Genomic DNA, 20,662 nt, shown 5'->3' on the forward strand with positions numbered 1-20,662 from the left:
TAACCACGGTTGCCCCATCTCAGGGGCAGAATCCAGCACTTGCCCTTGTTAAACTTCTTACAGCTGGCAATTGCCCAGCCCTCTAACTTGTCAAGATCTCTCTGCAGGGCCTCCCTGCCTTCCAGGGAGTCAACAGTTCCTCCCAGTTTGGTATCATCGGTAAACTCACTTATTGTATCTTCGGGTCCCGCATCCAAGTCATTTATGAAGATGTTGAAGAGCACAGGGCACACGATGGAGCCCTGTGGAACCCCACTAGTGACAGGTCACCAGTCTGATGTTACCCCATTCACTGTTACCCTCTGTGCTTGACCCATGAGCCAATTGCTCACCCACCACATGATGTGTTTATCCAGCTGTGTGCTGGACAGTTTGTCCAGAAGGATCCTGCGAGAGGCAGTATTCAAAGCTTTACTGAAATCCAGAAAGATCGCATCAACTGGCTTTCCTTAATAAACTAAGTGGGTTACTTTGTCATAAAAGGAAATTAGGTTTGTCAAGCAGGACTTTCCCCTCATGAAGCTGTGCTGTCTTTGACCAGTGACTGTGTTGTCTTTCCAGTGTTTTAAATAACTTCCAGAATAATCTTCTCCATAATTTTACCAGGCACTGCAGTGAGACTGACAGACCTGTAGTTTCCTGTAGACCCTTGTCCTAACAGACATTCTTTTGGATGAATGTCTCTCAAATTGTCTGAATCTTTCTTGAATATTAACTCAATATTTGTATTTAGAATAATTTAAATTTCATAGTAGAATTCCGAATTTGCTACTTGCATCCGAAAATGTTACTGTTGTTTGTTCATAGATGCGAAAAGACTTGCAGCACTGGGACAGTGCACTTCAGCTGGCTAAGCGTTTGGCCCCAGACCAAATCCCTTTCATATCAAAGGAATATGCAATGCAGCTTGAATTCATGTAAGTTCTGCTGTAAGGTTGCAGTATAAGAATATTAAACCAATGCTCATGCTCAATAGAAGAACAGAGAATTCAGATGCTTCAGGTGACTGCATTGCTGAGAGAGGATTCTGTGAGGTCTTGCACCTATAGTATGAGGAGGAGGAGTTTTTCAAGGAATAGTTCATACTAGAGACATGTTAGCAAATAGTAGTTACTTTTCATTAATTTCAGCATATCTGGGTTCCTTGCAACTGGTAGATCCACTGTATAATATCATCTACTTAATAAATACTGTGTTGCAGACAAGTGCTTGGAAAACAGAGAAAGTCCAAATGATTTAGCACTTCTTACCTTGGATGAAAACCTTGCCTTTTGCCTGTCTTTCCCTAAATACCCATTTGCCTTCATTTTTGAAATCTTTTATGTAGAGGTGTGTCAAATTTCAAGGTTGCCAGTCCCTGAAAGACAGAAGGTATTAACCATTTGCCATGATTTTAAAGTCTATTTTAGAGTTAATTTTTCCCAAATAAAACTATTCTGTTTAATATCTAGACCAGAAGGAAAAAGTCTTACCTATTCGTAGTTTTCAGACAGTTCGTTCCCTCTGGCAGTGCCCCTGGCACTGAGAGAGGACACTTGGTCACAGAAAGGAGGGAATGGAGGCAATGCAACCATCTGTAACTTGTGTTCTGAATATATTCCAGGAAAAAAATCACCTTTGTTTTTATGTTGCAAAATTTCTAAATAATTTAATAGGTTAGTTTCATTTTTCTTCCAGAAAAATGTGGAAGAAGAGATGAGACTATTGAGGTGTATTGTGCAGATAGATTCTTTGCCTGTCTTTCAAGAGAGATTTATTGGTCTCAGTACAGTGGAATTGAGAGATGGAATGCTTCTTTGACTAAGAACTTGATAAAGTCCACAGGAAGTGTCATGTGTAACTGTCCACCTCTCACATACTTCACATCCTTCTGTGGAGTCATTATGTCTAAAGCGAGACAAATATGTCTAATCTGTGTAGAAGGAAGGTAACCATCTCTTCCTGTTAAAAATATTCTTCTGTATAACTTCCAGTTTTCTTTTAGGGGTGATTACGTTAATGCTCTGGCACATTATGAGAAGGGGATCACTGGAAACAATAAGGTAATTCCTTTTCTAGTAATTATAGCATTATACAGTCATAGTATACATTAAGTTGTCATATTTCAGACTCATTTCAATTCCAATTTTTTTTAAATTCAGCTCTAAATCTTTATGCCTATTCCTTTCAGGATAGTAGTCAGTACTTCTCTTATTTTTAATATACAGAACGATGCTTTCTCTGGGTATACAGTGGTTTTGCCATTGTATTACCATGGCATAACTAAACTTAGGTTTTTATAATTTGAACAGTTTCATAATAATGTACAAATGTCAGAAAAAATATTGGTGGGATTTTCCTTATTATATCAAAAGTCCTAATTATTCCTTTTGTCTTTTACGGGATTGTTATCTATATAAAGACAAACAAGTACTGTGTTAGAAAATAAACATATTCGGTAGATCCTCCCTTATTTTGGCATTATTTCCCTTAATATTTACAAAATGTCTATTGCGAAGCAGCTTAAATGATAATAGGGGATCATAATAGGGAAATGAAATCTCTGGATTCAAACCATTTGGCTTTATGAAACATCAGCAGCCTTATGACCTTAAAAAAAAAAAAAAGGAAGTATCCTGCTTGTAGTTTCTCTTTTTTTCTACTGTTGGTTTTGGAGGAAAGAGGAAAGTAGCACTGAGCTGTCTGTAAAACAGAGTCTTCTCATGTATGCTTGGTCTGGACAGATCTCGTAAGCGCAATGTGACAATTAGAGACAAACCTTAAGATGAAAACTAAGCTGAAGTCTTCTAAATAAGTGAGAGCTGCAGCTAGGCAAGAATTTTAAGACAAAATTGATTTTATTGAGTCCATGTTACATTTTGTTAGTTTGTTTCAATGCTTGGTTACTGTGGGTTTTATGACCTGATATTTCTAATGTATTATCTATAGTTACTACTTTTTATTTGATTGCCAGTACCAGGAACATGATGAAGCTTGCCTTGCTGGAGTGGCTCAAATGTCCATTCGAATGGGAGACATCCGTCGAGGGGTAAACCAGGCCATTAAACATCCCAGCAGGTCACTAAAAAGAGACTGTGGAGCTATCCTGGAGAATATGAAGGTACTCAAAATTTGAGTTACTAAAGTTAAGAGTGAATATGGGAATTCATTAAGCTGTTTATTTATAATCTTAATTGAGAATTATTTTTTTCTTATGATTTCCAATATTGTAGCAATTTTCAGAAGCTGCTCAGCTGTATGAAAAGGGACAATATTATGACAAGGCAGCATCAGTATACATCCGGTGTAAAAACTGGTAAGTACAGGTTTCAGGGAAACATTATGTTTCAAAGGACTTGCTGTGGTACTTTTTGGAAAGGAGTGTTTCTCTGCGTGGCACAAATGCCTCGTTATTTATGTTTCATTGATTTTGTTGTTCCCTCCCCCAAGTTTACAGGTTCTCTCAGAAGCTTATGTTATTTTAAATATACTGTAAATGGGAGATAATCTTTTTTTCCTTTTTCTGTGTGTTATGCTTAGAGGTACCTGCAGTTCCGAGTCCTTTTTGGGTGCATGCATGTGCACGCTGAATTTGGTAATTTTATTTGTGTAACTTCATAAAATTTCTTCAGTTTTATAAAACACATAGCTGAGACTGAGTATTCACACAGTTGGAAATTATTCAAGTGGAGTCAGTATCATGAATAGCCAAAATTGCTGGCATTATGTTCAATACCTTTTAATTTTTTTTAAGGTAATTTGATTATTGTGAAGTCTCCAGTGGAAAAGTACAATTTACTGAGAGCTTTAAGGGCTTAATTCTTGCCTAATTACATTTTATGGACTCCTGAGATTAAGAACTGATTGGAGCAGAGTTCAGGAAGACCCTTCCTCTTTCGTATGAGTGCTCTAAAGATTATGTTGGAATATTATGTTCATTTATTTGAAAAATTAAAATTATTTTCAAGTTCTTATATCTCTAAAGTGCAGCTTTTTGAGAATATCAAAGTGCCTTCAAAGCTTTACATGCTTTGCATTCAATAGTTTTTTAGCCTTTGTTTCAGTGTTGATGTAAATGTGACAGTTTTACTGGTCAAAATTTAAAACCAAATATATTTATTAAATAACTTTCTAGGGCAAAAGTTGGTGAACTTCTTCCTCACGTTTCATCTCCAAAGATTCACCTACAATATGCAAAGGCCAAAGAAGCAGATGGCAGGTATTTTTCAATGCTCTTTTTTTAGTATAAAACATGTTGGTTTATGGTTGTTGTTGTTATTATTATTATACATTAGTCTTTTTGTAAAATAAAGTCAAACACAGACTGAAAATTTTGCATAGAATAGCTTTGTGAAAATGGATTCTAAAATACGTAAACTTAAGTTGCTGTAGGAAGATTTGAAACATAAAGACCTTCCAGAGTATCAGAGGTGTATTTCTAATTGATTGTTTTCCTGTCAAAGCATTAATATATTTTTAACAAAAATCATTGAAGGTTTTAAAGTACTGCACCTTATGCAGTATTCCACTTAGCAGAGTGTTCAAGTTCAGTGGGTTTCTAATGACTCCTTACCTGTGGTTTTTAAAGGTCACTCAAAGGGAGAATAATCATGAAGGAAATTTTTTCATTCTAGAACCACATTACTGTTACATCTTAAGGGCTGCACTTGCAAAATGTTGAATAATGTGAAGTTACTAGCTGAAGTGAAGGCCCCAAATAGGTTATATTTAATCACAAAATGTAGTTTCTACTAGTCCTTACCTGTAAGTAAATGTGCTTCAGAATAATACTGTATAATATGAAACAGCACCAAAACTAAATGTTTGCATTGATAAGACTAGAAAATACTGTTTGTGTCAATTGAGTAGTGGGAGAATGACACATTTTTTGATCTTTTCTACAGAACAGAAAAGAGGCTTTATTTTTAAAATTGTAGAATTAGTGATAATGTTTGGTTTTTATTGTTCTCTCACTCCCAAGTGATTTCATATGGAACAGATGATGTTTGCTGATGGAACAGATGAACTGCTTTTAATATATACCAAAAGGGATGCTGGAAGAGTAGGTCAAAAATAGTGTTGTGGTAGAGATTTTTCTGTTGCCTCTGCTTTTTGTTCTCCCAAGGGAAAATTAAATAGAGACCAAAAAAGCCATTGTAAATGCAGAACAAAGCTATTACATGCAAACTGAAAGGAAGGTGTCACAAAGTAATCTTGCAGAAATAAAATACTGTATGCTTCTTTCACACTGTATTATAAAGAGTTGTTTAAAAGTTAGAAAAACTGATATGGAACCATTATTTTGCAGGTACAAGGAAGCTGTGATAGCTTATGAACAAGCAAAACAGTGGGATAGTGTAATTCGACTATATTTGGATCACCTTAATAATCCTGAAAAGGCTGTTAATATTGTGAGGGAAACACAGTCTCTTGAAGGAGCAAAGATGGTGGCCAGGTAACAATCATATTATGCAGGTTAAAAAAAAAAGGGTGAAAGAGGCCATACCTATGGGAATTTTGGGAGGCTTGCTAAAATGTTAGACTATGGTTATTGGTACTTGGCCAGACTATATATTTCAGTGCATTGATTTGAGTTCTCTAAGATTTGGACAGCTAAACAGGTACTGGTTTTTTTTTCTTAACTTTCCAATTAAAATTATATTAACCTGAAGCAATAAGTTTAAACAGTAATAAAAATTGACATATGGTATTATTTATACTAAAGTAGTTTTAGTAACCTAGTTAAAACAATTAAGGTCTAAACAATCTAATAAAAATCAAGATACAAAATTAATTAGAAATGTATCATATTTGTATGCCACAAAATATACCATATTCCTAAAACATTTGGTGTGTTCATTATGCTGATTAGTACTAAGGTGTTAATTTGTTATTCTGATTAGATTCTTTCTGCAGCTTGGTGACTATGGTTCTGCCATCCAGTTCCTGGTCATGTCCAAGTGTAACAATGAAGCTTTCACATTAGCTCAACAACACAACAAAATGGAGATTTATGCTGATATCATCAGTGAGTGTTCTGGGTTCATATTTTGCTTGCATTATGTTTTACTGTTCTTTTAATTGATTTGAACCAATTAGAAATCATAAGTCCAGGGATGTGAAGATTTGTTTCCCAACCTTTTCCATTTCCAGTCATCATGGCCAGATTTGACAACCGGTGTACTTCAGTCTTAGAAACCAGAATTTCCTTTCAACTTAGGTACCTCCCTTGGTCTTCAGTCTGGGTTGTTTTCAAATCTTGCTTGTGCTACAGCCTTTTTTTGTTTATTCATAGAGGTAAAACATTTGTCTTGACTGTTGTGTCCTTTGAGGAATCCCTTTCTTTGACGTTGATACAAAACTGGGCATTTTAGTGGTGCATTTCTTGATTTTTGTCCCCTTTCCCTTTTCTCATGGTTCCAGCTCTTTTCCTACTTGTATATGTCACTTCTCTTTCCTTTTTTTCCTTTTAAGGCCCTTCATGGCCTCCTTTTGTCTCAGTGACAGGCAAAAAGGAGACTTAACTGAGAAGCTGACTTTTATCTCAGGCCATCAAGTCAGTCAGTGTCCAGCTTGTCAATTTGCACTAAATTTTATGGGTTTCATTTGTGTCAGGCACCATTCTTTGTGGAAACACTCCCACATATGTATCTATCAAATTATCTCATATTTTCAATTAATCTCTTCCTTTAAAAAATGAATTCTTGTTATGAAGATTTTAAAAACTTGGCAGCAGCCAACTTGGCAGCTGCTTGTCAAGGTGGCCACTGTTTTTCTGCTGTTCATATGCTTTTGTCTTTCTCTCACGTCCAAAATAGGATGTCTCAAATTGTAACCTAAATGGGTAGAAAAAGGGTTTAAAACTAACTTTGGGGTAGTGGCTGTCTTTGTTTTACATGTGTACAGTATAATGGAGTCTTGGTTAGAAGACTTAGGTAGTATTATTCCCTGCAACCATATGGTTACATTGGTCCTAAAAGTCTTGCTTTGTGCAATACAAATATTCTTCCCTCTTCTTAAACTGTGAAAGCAATTCAGGCAATAATCTCATAGTCACTTGCTCTGTTTTACTGTTGCCAAGGCATGATGGAAAAATTCATTATTAGATCATAGTTATGCCATTTTACTATGTCATTTTATTATAACTTTTTACTAGAGCATGTAGTGACAGGACAAGGGGATATGGTTTTAAGCTGAAAGAGAATAGGTTTAGATTAGATATTAGGAAAAATTTCTTTACTTTGAGGATGGTGAGGCACTGGAACAGGCTGCCCAGAGAGGCTGTGGATGGCCTATCCCTGGAAGTGTTCAAGGCCAGGTTGGATGGGGTTCTGAGCAACCCGGTCTAATTGACGGTGTCCCTGCCCATTGCAGGGAGTTCAAACTAGATGATCTTTAAGATCCCTTTCAACCCAAATCATTCTATGACTCTATGAAAAACAGAAATCCCATCATGGTGTAACACCTGGGAAAACAATTATTTCACTGCATTATTAGCTCCTGATTAAATAGGAAGAAATGTATAGGACATAATTTGAGTCTGTCTGGCTTTGGTTTTCTTTGAATGTCAGTAGGAAAAAAAAAGTAGAATAGGAGTTTGTTCCTTCACTAGGGCCTTTATCTTACTTAATAAGAATACCCTGCTATTACTGTGATCTCTCTGTTGCAGGTTCTGAAAGTACCAGCAATGAAGATTATCAGAGCATTGCACTATATTTTGAAGCAGAAAAGAAACATTTTCAGGCGGGAAAATTTTTCTTGCTGTGTGGTCAATATGGACGGGTCAGTACTTAAAGAATAAAATGGAAGTTAAATGTTCATAGAAACTGTTCAAAATACAATACTTCAAAATCAGAAAAGTTCATAGTAAATTTTAAATGCTTTAACTGATGACATACTGAAATTTTTTAAAGTGTAAAATCCATAAGCAAACTATTTATATTTACAATTATCCAGATTGTATTCTGTGAATTATACACTGCTATGCACATAACCTTTTCATAGCAGTAGAAGCTCCAGGTAGATCAGTGATATACTATTGTCAACATATCTAAAAATGATCCACAGCAGTAGAATTTATTTGCATTTTATTGCTTGGACCAGCAGAGACTTGGTTGCCAAGTAATTAATTCATTTAATACTAGAGCATTCCTTAACTGAAAGCTTTTTTTTTTTAAAAGAAAATATGTTAATTGAAGTATGTTGATTGACATACATCCTTTTGATCAGGTACAAATCAATGAACTGATGCTTATTAAACATTTGGCTTTTGCATATTGAATACATACCAAAAAAATATGATTTATTTTTGCAAATTACAGCCACTGTAGGTGACAACTCCTTCAACTGGGGTGTAGGGGGGTCCAGTGCACATTAATCTTTAATTTCTTCTCACCATATTGCTGTGAACATCTTTCACAGTTGGTGAAGCTGTACACCAGAATTTGGCAAAGACTCAACTGTTTCTTGCAGGAGTATCTGTAAGAGCAGCTGCTACTTCTGTAGTGGAGATAAGCATTTAGTTTGCTACTTGTCTGTCAAAATGAAGAGATAAAAATTAGTGAAAAGCTAATTTCATGTGTCTCACTTTTAACTTTTCTTCTGTATCATTTTAGGCATTAAGGCACTTTATGAAAAGTCCAAGCACAGAAGATAACTTGGCTATAGAAATGGCAATTGAAACAGTAAGCAACTTTGATAAAACAAATATTCTTCATCTCTTCAAGAAGTTTACCTTTAGTATTGTGGCATTTGCCTAGCATCAGTGTGTGTATTTGAACAGAATGTAAATAGAAGAAAAACTGTATCAGTAAAGATGATATCTAAACATATCTAAAAATCCCAACATAACACATTATAAAATAAATATGAACTACTCCATGTCAAAACTGATGAACCAAAGAATCATCTGACTTGAACACACAGAACTAAAAAAATTAATGTTCTAAATCTATCTAGTTTCAGTGTCTTACGGAAAGCCTCCTTATGAGTAAGTTATTTTTCCTTCTTCTATCATGATTTCTTCTGTCTTTATTTAACAGGTGGGACGGGCAAAAGATGAAGCCCTAACAAATCAGCTGATTGACTATCTTATGGGAGAGAGTGATGGCATGCCCCAGGTATTGTATTTTTATCAGTGCTGTTGTGTCACGTTGCTATGCTACAAGGTATTTTGACCTTACTTTGTCCTAAAATTTTTGGTAGACACAGACTGTGCTTTAACTTGGTTTCATTAAGGAGCAAGACGTGGATGATCACTTTGCAAGTCATTCACCCAGTAACTTCAGTTTCAGAAACAGAGAAAGGAAGTAACTATCTTAGATAGTTCAGCCATCTTTATGAAAACAGGTAGTGGGACAGAGGCAGTCCAAATTAATGCTCTTGCTGAGGGTAAGAGACAAAACTTAGCTGTTTGTTCATGCTGGTTTGCCAGCTGGCTGTTGCCTTTCCCAGATGGACAGACAGCATGCGTATGTCTGGAGAGCAGCTACAGCACTGATCTCTTCCTGTGGTATGAGAATTGGTTGAACTGTTGCAGTGGAACAAAATAAGGTACTAAATAGGAGATGAAGGTCAAAAACCTGAAGTTGGCCAGGCTACATTAGTTCTTGTGTTCACACATAAGGCAGAAAAGGGTGTTGGACAGATTTTCAAAATTAGCAGCTTCCTGTTGATTTCCGAAGTGATTAATGACCATGTATTCACAAGATTAGCCAAAAGCAACTCCTAAATAGTCTTCCTTTTTGGATTTCTTATTATGTAGAAGTATTTAGTTTAAAGGTTGAATTGATTATTCATAGAGTCGGTTTCATCTCCAGATACAGGCTGTACTTCTGTAAACTAAAGCACAGAGTTTCTGCTCTAGGCTGAAGAGTAAAATTACATCTTTAATTTATTATAGAAAATTAGAAAAAACAACAGGCATATTTGAAGATTTTTGGTGACAGACCTTCCTAAATTTTATTAATAATAAAGTACTGTACTGATTTTTATGTTTTCACTCATTATTGTTACAGAAAATCTTCTTTGGACACTTAGAACCTTACATTCTTTTTCTTTTATACTATTTATGAGATGAGGTATGAGGTGCTCTGTGCTATGAGACTTTTAATTTCATGTGATCAATTAATAAAATTTAGGAAGAACCATTACCCTTTCTTCCAGGTTTCCTGCTCCTTTGTTAAAAGTAATTAATTCACTGGGTAATAAAAGACTTTTGACAGACTGGTAGATTGTTTCATCTTTTTCTCTTGTATATACAGATTTGGGAGTTAGAAGATACTTGTTGACAGATTTTTGTGTATTGGCTGCCAATGCCATAGCTTTGGTAATAAAAGAAGGGGATAATTCACAAGCTAAGCAGAACATAGATTAGGTCTATGCTGTATCTACAATACAAGAAATAGATTTTGACCTTCTTATATTAGCATGGTTGGTTTTTTCCAGTACAGATTAAAAATGGCCACTGTAAAAATATTAGACACCAGAAAATCAGCATTTGAGCTTAAGATAAGCTCTTTTACAGTGTGACTGCTGAAGGGTTATCTGGTTTCTCTGAGTTTGAGCTGTAGAAAAAGTCTTCCCAGTCCATTTTTGGCTTTGATGATAATAGAACTTGTAGTACATTCAGTCATATTTGAGCTTGAGTTCATGGAATTAAGTGGCTGAACCACTTGAAGTTTTATTGCCTGTTACAGCAGAGCTGGAATGTGAGCTAAGTGGTGTGGCACCCATGTGTTTCTACTGTGAAAGAGAGATGTCAGGTGGGGATATTGCTGTCTGCAGTCAATTGCTTAGTCAAGCAATTTAGTGTCTCATACAAACTCATGGTAAATATAGTCATGTGCAAAATTATGTATATGGAAGAATAAGTTATGCCTTACTGAGGGGAATAAGATTTGGTAACAATGGAGATGCCATGTTCTTGATGCAGTAAGTTATTTGACCCCTAATATTACAGCTCTGGTTTGTGATTCTCTTGGGAAACTGGAAATTCTCCTTTCTCTCTGTATGGTGCCTAGAGATCAAGGGTTTGATATTTTAGACTTTTAGAGACACTGAGCAGTTGATGGCCAAGCAGACTTGGCTTTTATAAAATAAAATAAAACCAGAACAAACCTCTAGCTCTTTATTATTTATCTCTTATTTTTACCTGTAATATGAAATATAAACATTAAAAAATTATGAGAGAAGCAAAACATAGCAAAGCAGACAGAATTCAGCTGCAAGAGCCCAAAGAGAATTAAGCTGTTGGAGACATTGGATGAAAAATCTATGCAGTATCAGTGTAAGCAAGACTAATTTCATATTTATGCTGGAAGTTGGGTGGACAGAAACTGTAGCATTCAGTCTCTTCCCAAAACAGCAGCCTGTTCAGAGAAGTATATGGGATTGGGTAAGGGAAGTGAGCTACAGTATGATCTTCATAGTGAAAAGGTTCTAAAGATTTTAGAAAACACTTAGCAATTTTGTGCAGAATGCCATAAATGCCATATTTAGCATTGTTTTGAACTTCAATGCAGAGCATTCTTTTCCTTGTTTAAAAGCTCTTTCTTGTTCTTCTGAATGCTTTAATCCAATCTACCATAGTCTCTCTCAGTGAGTAACAAAATTTTACTTTATCAAATTGTAAATATTTATTGTAAAAATTACTTTTAAAAAACAATTAATCTTTATTATGCTATGGAGACTGGTTTTGAATTTATCAAGCAAGTGGAGTTCTTTTTAGACAATAGCAGCTTCTTTGTGGTGGCATTTTTGTAAAGCTGAAAGAGTGAACTTAAAAGTAGTCATGCAGCAGAAACTTGCTAATCATTTCAAACATTGATCTTCAAACCAGATCATCACTCACAGCTGACTAATTGCTTTAAATCTTCTACACCCAAAGTTATGTGGCATTTTAATTATATATTGATAATAATCAATATTATTATGCTCACCACTATTTTGATACGTTATTATCTGACTAATTACAAACTATTTCTTAGATACATTACTTTGCCAACTATTGTAATTGTTAACTTTAACATGTAAAGATTCGTAATTTGTCATGTGTCTTCTTTCAGAGAGTGTTAACTAGCAAGGTTCTGCTGTTTTCTGTGTGCATATTTTCTGAGTACATGTGTTCTAAAAAGGAAAATTAAATTACAATTGCGGCTATCCAATATTAAGATCAGTTAGATTGCAATAATAAATTTTTCTAAAGACCTTAGGAAATGTATTGTCAGTAGAAAATTCTTTCCTGCATTTTTAGCTTTTAAACTTACTGATTTTAGAGGTAAGAATATAAAAGTAAAACATTAGACTAATTTTCCATAAATACCTATTTTTTTCCTACGTGTGGCGACCATGTAAGTAATTTAAATATATTATTTAAGTAAAATATAATTAAGGACATGGCAAATACCACGTAAGGCCACCTGTCCACGTTGGGACAGAATTCTCTCCTGCTACAACAGGAGAAAAAGCAGAAGCAGCCTGAATGGGAAAGTAGTGTAGCCTTCTGCTGTCATCAGTGGAGTGGCCATCTGTGGTCATTAGGTGGTGTCAGAAGTTGAGAAGAATTACATCATAAATAATTTTTGGTTTACCCCACTCAGGAAATAGCAATTTTCCTTTTTAAGGCAGTTTACAGTGGATAAATAATATCTGCTAATGTAAGTAGTTGTGGTTACTTTATTATCCACATAACTATTTCATTACTGTTAAATTACAGTTCTTAAGATGTTCAACCTCTTGATCATGTGTTACTTAAAATTCTGCTCCATCATTGGTTTAACAGTAATTACTTTTGGTCGCTTAATGTTTTCCCTTATATTGCAGGTTAAAAAGCAGAATTTATCTTCCATTTTTTCTTTCTGTATGCCAGTCTTTCTCTCTTGCTTTTATTTCTGTGATTTTTTTGTCTTTTTTTCTTTGCTTCTCAAGTATCAAGTTAATCTTTGCACTCATCTTCTCTATAAGGAAATGTCTTTATATCTTCATATTTCTGTTTCTTTGAAGTTCTGCTTTTTTTGTTCTGAGACTTACATACAAAACCCACATAGTATTCCAGAGAACAGCACAACGCTGATTAATACAATTCTTTTTATTTAATTTTTAATACCATTTTAACATAGAATACACATTGTGAATATTTGGATTTACTATTAATATGCAGAATTAGTTGGTTTGGATTTTTTTGCTAAACTGTCTGTAAAGCTACCAGTGTCAATTTTTGTGATTTGTACATTCAAGTTGGAAACATACCACTATATGCAATATTTCAGCTTAATTTAATCCTGATTTACTAGTTAAAAGATTATAATGTACACACTTTTTTAGTTGATCCAATTTTAGAAATTACTAAAGATATACTAAAGATATAAAATAGTAACATTAACCCAGGGTTTTTTTCATTTAGTAATTCCTTTTCAACATAAGCAAGGTCATTTTATTTTGTATTTTAGCTGTATTTTTATGAATTATCTCTTTTGAGGATTTTCTAAAAATCCTTATGAAAAACCCAATTCTCCTTTCTCTTGTTAATTTTTTTTTAACTAGAAATTTGAGTAGACATTACAAAAAGAGAACTCATGTTTGTTTTCTACAATACTGCCACCTTTTTAGTTTTGTTTTTAAATTATTTCACTAATTTGCCTGCTGTTGGATTGACAGTTTTTGGGCAAACCCTTTGCTCCGCTTGCCATTCTTGAATCATATAATCCATCAAAATACATGGTATAGCAAATTATAAATTTTATGGTTTTTGTTAACTGATTCTTCCCTGGTTTTCATTTTTTTAGCTGTCTTGGATATTTACTATCTGGTCCCAGAGCAATACACTCCTTAATGGCTAGACTTTGTCATCCTTATCCACACTAAGCTGTGTCTGCATCTAGATCCATAAGGCAATTTAAACATTTCTAGCAAGATTTCTATTTCTAAAAGGAGTCCTTTGGTTCTTTTCTGACACCATAACTACCCATACATCTGAAGCTGTTAGGTTTCCACCTGTAAAACTCTCCATGTGCCTGGTGGTCTGTGGCTTTCTGCATCCATATGGACAGGGCTTGGCAGTGACCTGCCAGGACTCCCTGAGGGTCCTCAGCGTGGCTGTTTGTGAGTGTAGTGACAGCCAAGCCTTGCAGGTGAATGTGGCAAAGCTGAACCATGTTGATACAAAGAGCTCCTCACGAAACAAGCCAACTTGTCTGCTTTCTTTAGAGAATGGTGGGATGAGCAAGTAAAGAAAGCAGTACAGCAGTATATATTAATTGCTTTTGTATGATTTCATTAAGGATGCCAAGTACCTGTTCCGCTTATACATGGCACTGAAGCAGTACCGAGAAGCTGCCAGAACTGCTGTAATAATTGCCAGGGAGGAGCAGTGCTCAGGTAAGTCAGTTTTCCCTGATGTGACAGCATCTCTGATGCTACCTCCTCAGACACCCTGCCCAGAGTACTGTTATTTATGTAGGATTATAGGTAGAGAAGACATGTATCAGTGCTTGGAATTGTATTCAAGTTTAATTTTTAATTGAAAGTAGCCTTTGTGAAAACATTGAGACTTATACCTGTATATTAAATGCTGGGAAAAAAAAGAAATTTGTGGAAAATATCTGTCTTCTTTATTACGTTCAAGTAAAAGTAGTGATTAGGACAGCCTGTGACTAATTTTCGGTGTATCCCAGATCATAGAATTGCAATTTCTACATGTAGTTTCTGACTTAGATACTGATCCTTTAGTCTTTGCACATGACTTTTTTCACTAGAAGATGTGCACAGGAGAAGATTTCTGTTGAAGGACCAGACACGTGCTTACATGAGCCTCGTTTTCCCCTGTAATGGGTAGCTGAAGTTAGAAATAGAGGAAAATAATAAGAGACAGGGCTAAAAGCAAAATAGCTATCATCTCCATTATTCACTCTCCTCTGTAGCCCAGCAACAACCCTACCATAACACTGCTTGCTTTTCATTTCAATTATGTAAAAGAAAAAATCTATAAAGGAAAAATAGCAGCCTTGGGAACAGCCCAGGCAAATTAACATTTATGGGCTGCTCCTCAGCATTGGGCTAAGGAGTGGAAAAACCTCTCTGAAATCCTTGGCAAGCAAATCTCCCAATCCATCATAGCAGTGAATAATGCATTTGTGCTAATTACAGAAGCAGGAAATGAAACGGCTCAAGGGTTTAAATATTTACTAGCTTCTCTGAATCTGAAAACTTGTATCTAAAAGGCAATATCCCACAGTGTATTTCTTATTCCCTAATAGTACAGATGTGTTCTACAACTGTGTAATAAGAAGCACAATATTTGTCTCATTAAAATCACCAATCTTGCAGAAACTGGTGACAGCATCTTCCACTTTTAAAGTTCATTATATTCAACTGTCATCTACATATGTATTTTGCTACTGTTTAGATTACTTCAGGTGTATTTTTTTTTTTACCTAACTCCCTGGCTGATATTGTTTAGGATACTGTGAAAAGCAGCTGCCTGTGGCTTTCCAAAGAAATTGCCATGCAACGGTTTTACTCTAAGAATCAACATAACTTCCTGTTCAGCTTCCCTTTATGTCAAAAGTAAATAAATTGTTATGAAATATTAAATTTACTGTTCATTATTGTTTTTTTCTTAAGGAAACTACCGAAATGCACGTGACGTTCTCTTCAGTATGTATTCAGAGTTAAAAACCCAGAAGATTAAAATTTCTTCTGAGATGGCCACAAACCTTATGATTCTACACAGCTATATTTTAGTAAAGGTAAAGAATTGAGAAATTGAATTTATGCATAAGTTGCACAGTCTGTGATTTATTGAACTGTACATGTGGATGCTCTGTATCCATATAGAGAGCATCCATATACATATTTTCATATAGATTGTATCACAGAATCCAAGTGCATGCTAACTGCAAGCTTCAGGAGGATAATCCGTGGTTGTTTCTGCCTCTTTGATTAGCATTTTTTTTTAAACACTGAATAATTCAAAATTACACATGGCTTCCTGTATTTCTTTTGCATTCATAATTTAAAATACTACGCTACTAGTACAACTATTTGCTATTACTGTTGTTGTTATTATCCGTAAGTAGATCACTGCTTCTTTGTAAATAAAATTAGGCAGGGGGCTCAAATGATTTCTAGTAGTTAACCCATGGATGCCCATCAAGATATCCATTCAGCCTGCAGCCAGCTTCTGGCCTCCCTCTCTACCAGCAGTGGGGCAAGAGCCTGCAAATAGCAGGCTGAAGGCCAGAAAGACTGTTCTGGGAAAGAGCCACTATGGAGCCTCTAGTGCAGCTCTGCTCAGTTTCATGGAAGAGCTGTGGATGCACAGCTCCCAGCAGGATGAATGCCAAGACCAGGCTGCAAGAATTACTCTCTAATAGCTGCAGTAAATTTGGTATGTTTGTTATGTTCCAGATTCACGTGAAACGTGGTGATCACATGAAGGGAGCACGGATGCTTATACGTGTCGCCAACAACATCAGCAAGTTCCCATCACGTAAGTGCTGCCAGCGTAGGGGAGCATGCTGTGCTCCACGGGGCAGTTCATTCATCAGCATTGTGTTACAAGGCTCATTCTCCTCCCGTGATGCTGTTGGCACACAGCAGAGTATAACTACACAGTGTGCTCTGGCACAGCCCACAGGAGAGCCCTTTGATATACAGCCTCCAGGATGGGATCGTCAGAAGCAGGTTAATCTGTCCTCGCCCACTGTAACTGCACTACTGAGCGGCCTGAACCAAACATAAAGTCTCAGGATGGTGTGTAATGAACTGATTGGTTCGGGGACTTCATGAAAAAATTTTAATTGATCTTCTTTTGGGAGTACTTCTTGGGTACATGAAAAATGTAGACTAAAATGTAGGCTTTAAACAGGGCAGACCAGATTTGGGAGAAATGGTTATAATCTGAACATTCCTGCTGCCATGGTGAGCTTCAGGAGTGCAGGGCAGTGAGAGGTGAAACTGTGGTTTTCTTGAATATGGTTACAGGAATGCCCCAAATTCTGCAACTGTTACCATGAGGAAGAAGAAAAATACTGTATTTTTTCATCAGTACCTTTTTAGCCATATTAGCTCAAAGGGTTTCAACATTAATATTGGTAAACAAATATTTGACATCATTTTTCCATTCTATTACAGACATTGTGCCAATTTTGACTTCAGCTGTAATTGAGTGTCACAGAGCAGGATTGAAAAACTCAGCCTTCAGTTTTGCTGCCATGTTGATGAGACCCGAGTATAGGAATAAAATAGATCCTAAATACAAAAAAAAAATTGAAACAATGGTCAGGTGAGTGGTGTTAATCAAATGTACACGACACGATACCAAGGCTTTATTTATAATGCTCTTTTTGCTCATAAAGCCTTTATCCTCACTTCATATTATTTTGCTGTCTCAAATTTGGAAGGCTAAGAATCATTTCCCACCCTTCTCTGAAAATTAAAGAATCTTCTATTCCCTTGGATGTGATAAACCTTAAATGCAGCGTGAATGTAAAATGCTTCCTCACGAGCAGTAACTTCTTCTGTCTTGTCCATAGAGATGCCAGTGCAGCCTTACAGGTTTAGTTGGTCTCTAGTTGAGAAGGTACAGCCAAATGATTAGCTACTACAGGAGCAGCATTATGTGTGTTGTGATTTAGACTACTGACTAAATGGCTAAGATAAAAAAGAATGGGAGGGCAAATAAAGTATATGAATTCTTGACATTTTCTTCCTTATTTGAAGTTTTGATAGATGCTAGCCAATTTTTCTGCCAGAAGAGGAAGCATAGGTAGTTGTATAAGAGCAGGACAAGCATATGTAATGCTTTTCTCATTTATTCTACTAGCCTCTAACCACTCTGAGACTCAGGGACTTGCTGAACTTGTATGGGTGGTTTAGGTATTTATTCATTAAGTCTCTAAGCTCTCCATGGATTTATCCAATGTCTCTGCTTGAAGCCAAGTAAATTTGTAGCAACAGGTGACTCGTATGACAAGAAGTTCCACTGTGTCAAGACTGGTCCCTAGCTGGTGTAAAGTGGTGCCTCATACTTTTCCTCGTAGTTGGAAGAGACATTAAGGTCACCTAAGAAATCTGAAAATAGTTCTCTCTCCTGCCCCTTCCCCCTTAACTCAGGTGCCATGATGTCTGGAGCAGGCCCATCACTTTGACAGATGCTTGGACAAACAAAGGCAATTACAAGCTGTACAGTCCCACCACAAAGCCAGAGTTTTTTCTGGTTACTCCAGTTCTTTGTGGTCCTGCCACAGAAAAACTTTTGAAATAGAGAAACCATATGTATAGACCTCGATTTTTGAAAGCTTTCAAAGTTTTAGGATCTGTTACAGCTTTTAAAAGGTGATAATTGTTTCTAATTAAATGGAAAATGACCTATTTCCAAGTTTACATAATTGTGATGAAACTTGGGTGATAGTTAAAAGGAATGAGCGGATAGAATATAAAATAGCAGCTGGAAGCTGTGCAACTAACTCAAAGGAAAAGCACTTGCTAAATATCAGTGGCATTGTAAAACAGCTTTGTTCAAGTTCAAACAGCTTAAGGGTTTTATTCACACTTGTATCTTTTAGACACCGAGACACAACTGAGACAGAAGAGCCAACAACAGCCTGTCCCTACTGTGCGTTCCAGCTCCCGGAGTGCGAACTTTTGTGTCCTAGCTGTAAAAACAACCTCCCGTACTGCATTGCAACCGTGAGTGTCTGCCTTGCTTTCTGCACTGTGACAACGAAGGCAAAGCCTGTCTTCCCTTCTACAAATAAGTTTATCTGAATATCTTTGGTTTGCTAGTAGATCCAAGCTAGGTGTTTTTATGGTTTGTGCCTTTTTCTAATGTTACTAAATAAGTAAAAAACGTTCTTGTTGTCTTTGACACTTTGTCATAGAGTGTCCTGAGTTGCCACCTACAAGTAGCAGGAACTTAAGGGTGACAGTAAAATCAGGAAGTCATTTTGGAACATTTCAGCTTCTTGAGAAGGCAGGTGGAGTACCAGGAATCCCCAGCACACATGCAGTTGGTGCACTTGGGAGAACAGACAGGACTGTGCTGCAGGCACCTTCCCAGTTCAGCCCTCTGCTCAGAGGCTCTAACAGCTGACAGAAGTACCCCTTTCCTTTTCCATGTACAGGAGCTTGTGGAGGGCACAGCTCTCCTCCCCAAAATTCCAGGCTGCCAAGACTTCAAATGAAAAAAAAAAATCATTAAAAAACCCAAACCAAACAACACAACAAACCACAAAAAAAAAAAAAGCGCCCAATAAAACTTCTAAAGTCTGTTTTGGGAAATGCCCAGAATGTAATAGCCAGAACGTAGCAGATTTTTAAGGACGTCCAAGGTTAAGTAATGGTTCAACCAGTGACCTCAGCAGTTTCTGATAAATAAGAAGTTTGCCTGGGAATGTATCCCTCCCTACCTTTTCAGTACACTCCAGAGTATCCTGAAACAAAGTTACTGTATAGCTACTGGATAACACTTTATTTTTATTAGGTTCAAGTGAATTGTCATACTAGAATGGAACAAAAGAGAACTTATTTGAACAGGAATCAAATGTTAGAGTTAACATTCTTTATTAAAACTAAAGAATTAAGTCTTACAAAAAAATTTATATCAATTATGTGATGTTTGGCTTTTTTTACTCTTGGTTTAGGAGAATAAGATGACGGGTATACTTTAGCAGTATTATCTTAAGGAAAAAACAAAGGATTTTAAATATTACTTTATGATCTAAACATAGTGTGCATGTTAATATATGTCCATCTTGGCTATATTTCATTTGTGTCACAGGTATTTGTAACATCATTAAGAATGTGGCATTTTCAAATATCTAATGAGAGTCAGTACCAAGCAGTCTGCTGTTGCAAATCGTATTACAGCACAAATCTCGATGTAGTTCAAGTTGCTGCTGTGTTTTTATACTATTGAAAAGGTAGATACAAATTCTTTCTACCAAAAGCAAATTAGTAAACTGTAGCAAAAAAGAGAAAAATATTTCTATGTAAAGAGGCAAATACCAGGCAGGCACTATGCTCACAAACTTGACAGTGTTGAATGGGCTCATGTGCCATGGCTTTGGGGACATTTTTTGGTATGTCATACACAACACCAATAATCCCAGCGGATTTAGGTACAGCTCTGGATAGAGATGTACAGATAGCATTCTAGAATTACCAAACTAAAACAATTTTAAAAGTTGTATTTCAATACACTGTTAGATTTCTTTTTTTAAGAGAAAGAAAAATGATAGTGAAAACACTGCATCTCTTTGAGAGCTCCTTTTCTAGTTACAGAATTTACACAGTAATCAGACTACAGTTAACACTATTACAGTTTGGGGTTTTTAATTCAAGATCTTAGAACTCAGCTGCTGAGATTTTTTCACAATAACAGGTACAAAAGTAGATGCCCACTGTACCAGGGCAGAACTTGACCCTTAATTACTTGTGGTTTTTGTGTGCAGGGTCGACACATGGTACGTGATGACTGGACAGTTTGCCCACACTGTGACTTTCCTGCCCTCTATTCAGAATTCAAAAAGTAAGTTTGGGGGGTTTTTCTATTGCAGAATTCCAGTGTTTGTTCATATTTTAGCAGCAAATGGTTTAATTTGGTACTAAAAACATGTAACAGCTGGGTAAGAGGAATCCCCCTTACTCGGTAGTTGCACCTGCCATACTCACAGGACATTGC

General features: G+C 36.1%; 1 protein-coding gene across 1 annotated transcript in view; it reads left to right on the forward strand.

Moving 5' to 3' along the window:
- The window catches only part of WDR19 (WD repeat domain 19), a 40,065-nt gene that overhangs the window by 17,700 nt on the left and 1,703 nt on the right, over window positions 1–20,662 (forward strand). The window contains 16 exon segments of the mRNA XM_029960234.1: window positions 808–917; window positions 1,985–2,042; window positions 2,954–3,100; window positions 3,213–3,295; window positions 4,115–4,198; window positions 5,288–5,434; window positions 5,883–6,007; window positions 7,649–7,761; window positions 8,595–8,663; window positions 9,021–9,098; window positions 14,259–14,355; window positions 15,601–15,725; window positions 16,387–16,468; window positions 17,113–17,263; window positions 18,546–18,669; window positions 20,433–20,509. Of these exon segments, the coding sequence (XP_029816094.1) occupies window positions 808–917; window positions 1,985–2,042; window positions 2,954–3,100; window positions 3,213–3,295; window positions 4,115–4,198; window positions 5,288–5,434; window positions 5,883–6,007; window positions 7,649–7,761; window positions 8,595–8,663; window positions 9,021–9,098; window positions 14,259–14,355; window positions 15,601–15,725; window positions 16,387–16,468; window positions 17,113–17,263; window positions 18,546–18,669; window positions 20,433–20,509 (1,670 nt within the window).

Source organism: Manacus vitellinus, unplaced genomic scaffold (genome assembly GCF_001715985.3).
Source record: "Manacus vitellinus isolate BGI_N305 unplaced genomic scaffold, ASM171598v3 scaffold_0_pilon, whole genome shotgun sequence".
Taxonomy (NCBI): domain Eukaryota; kingdom Metazoa; phylum Chordata; class Aves; order Passeriformes; family Pipridae; genus Manacus; species Manacus vitellinus.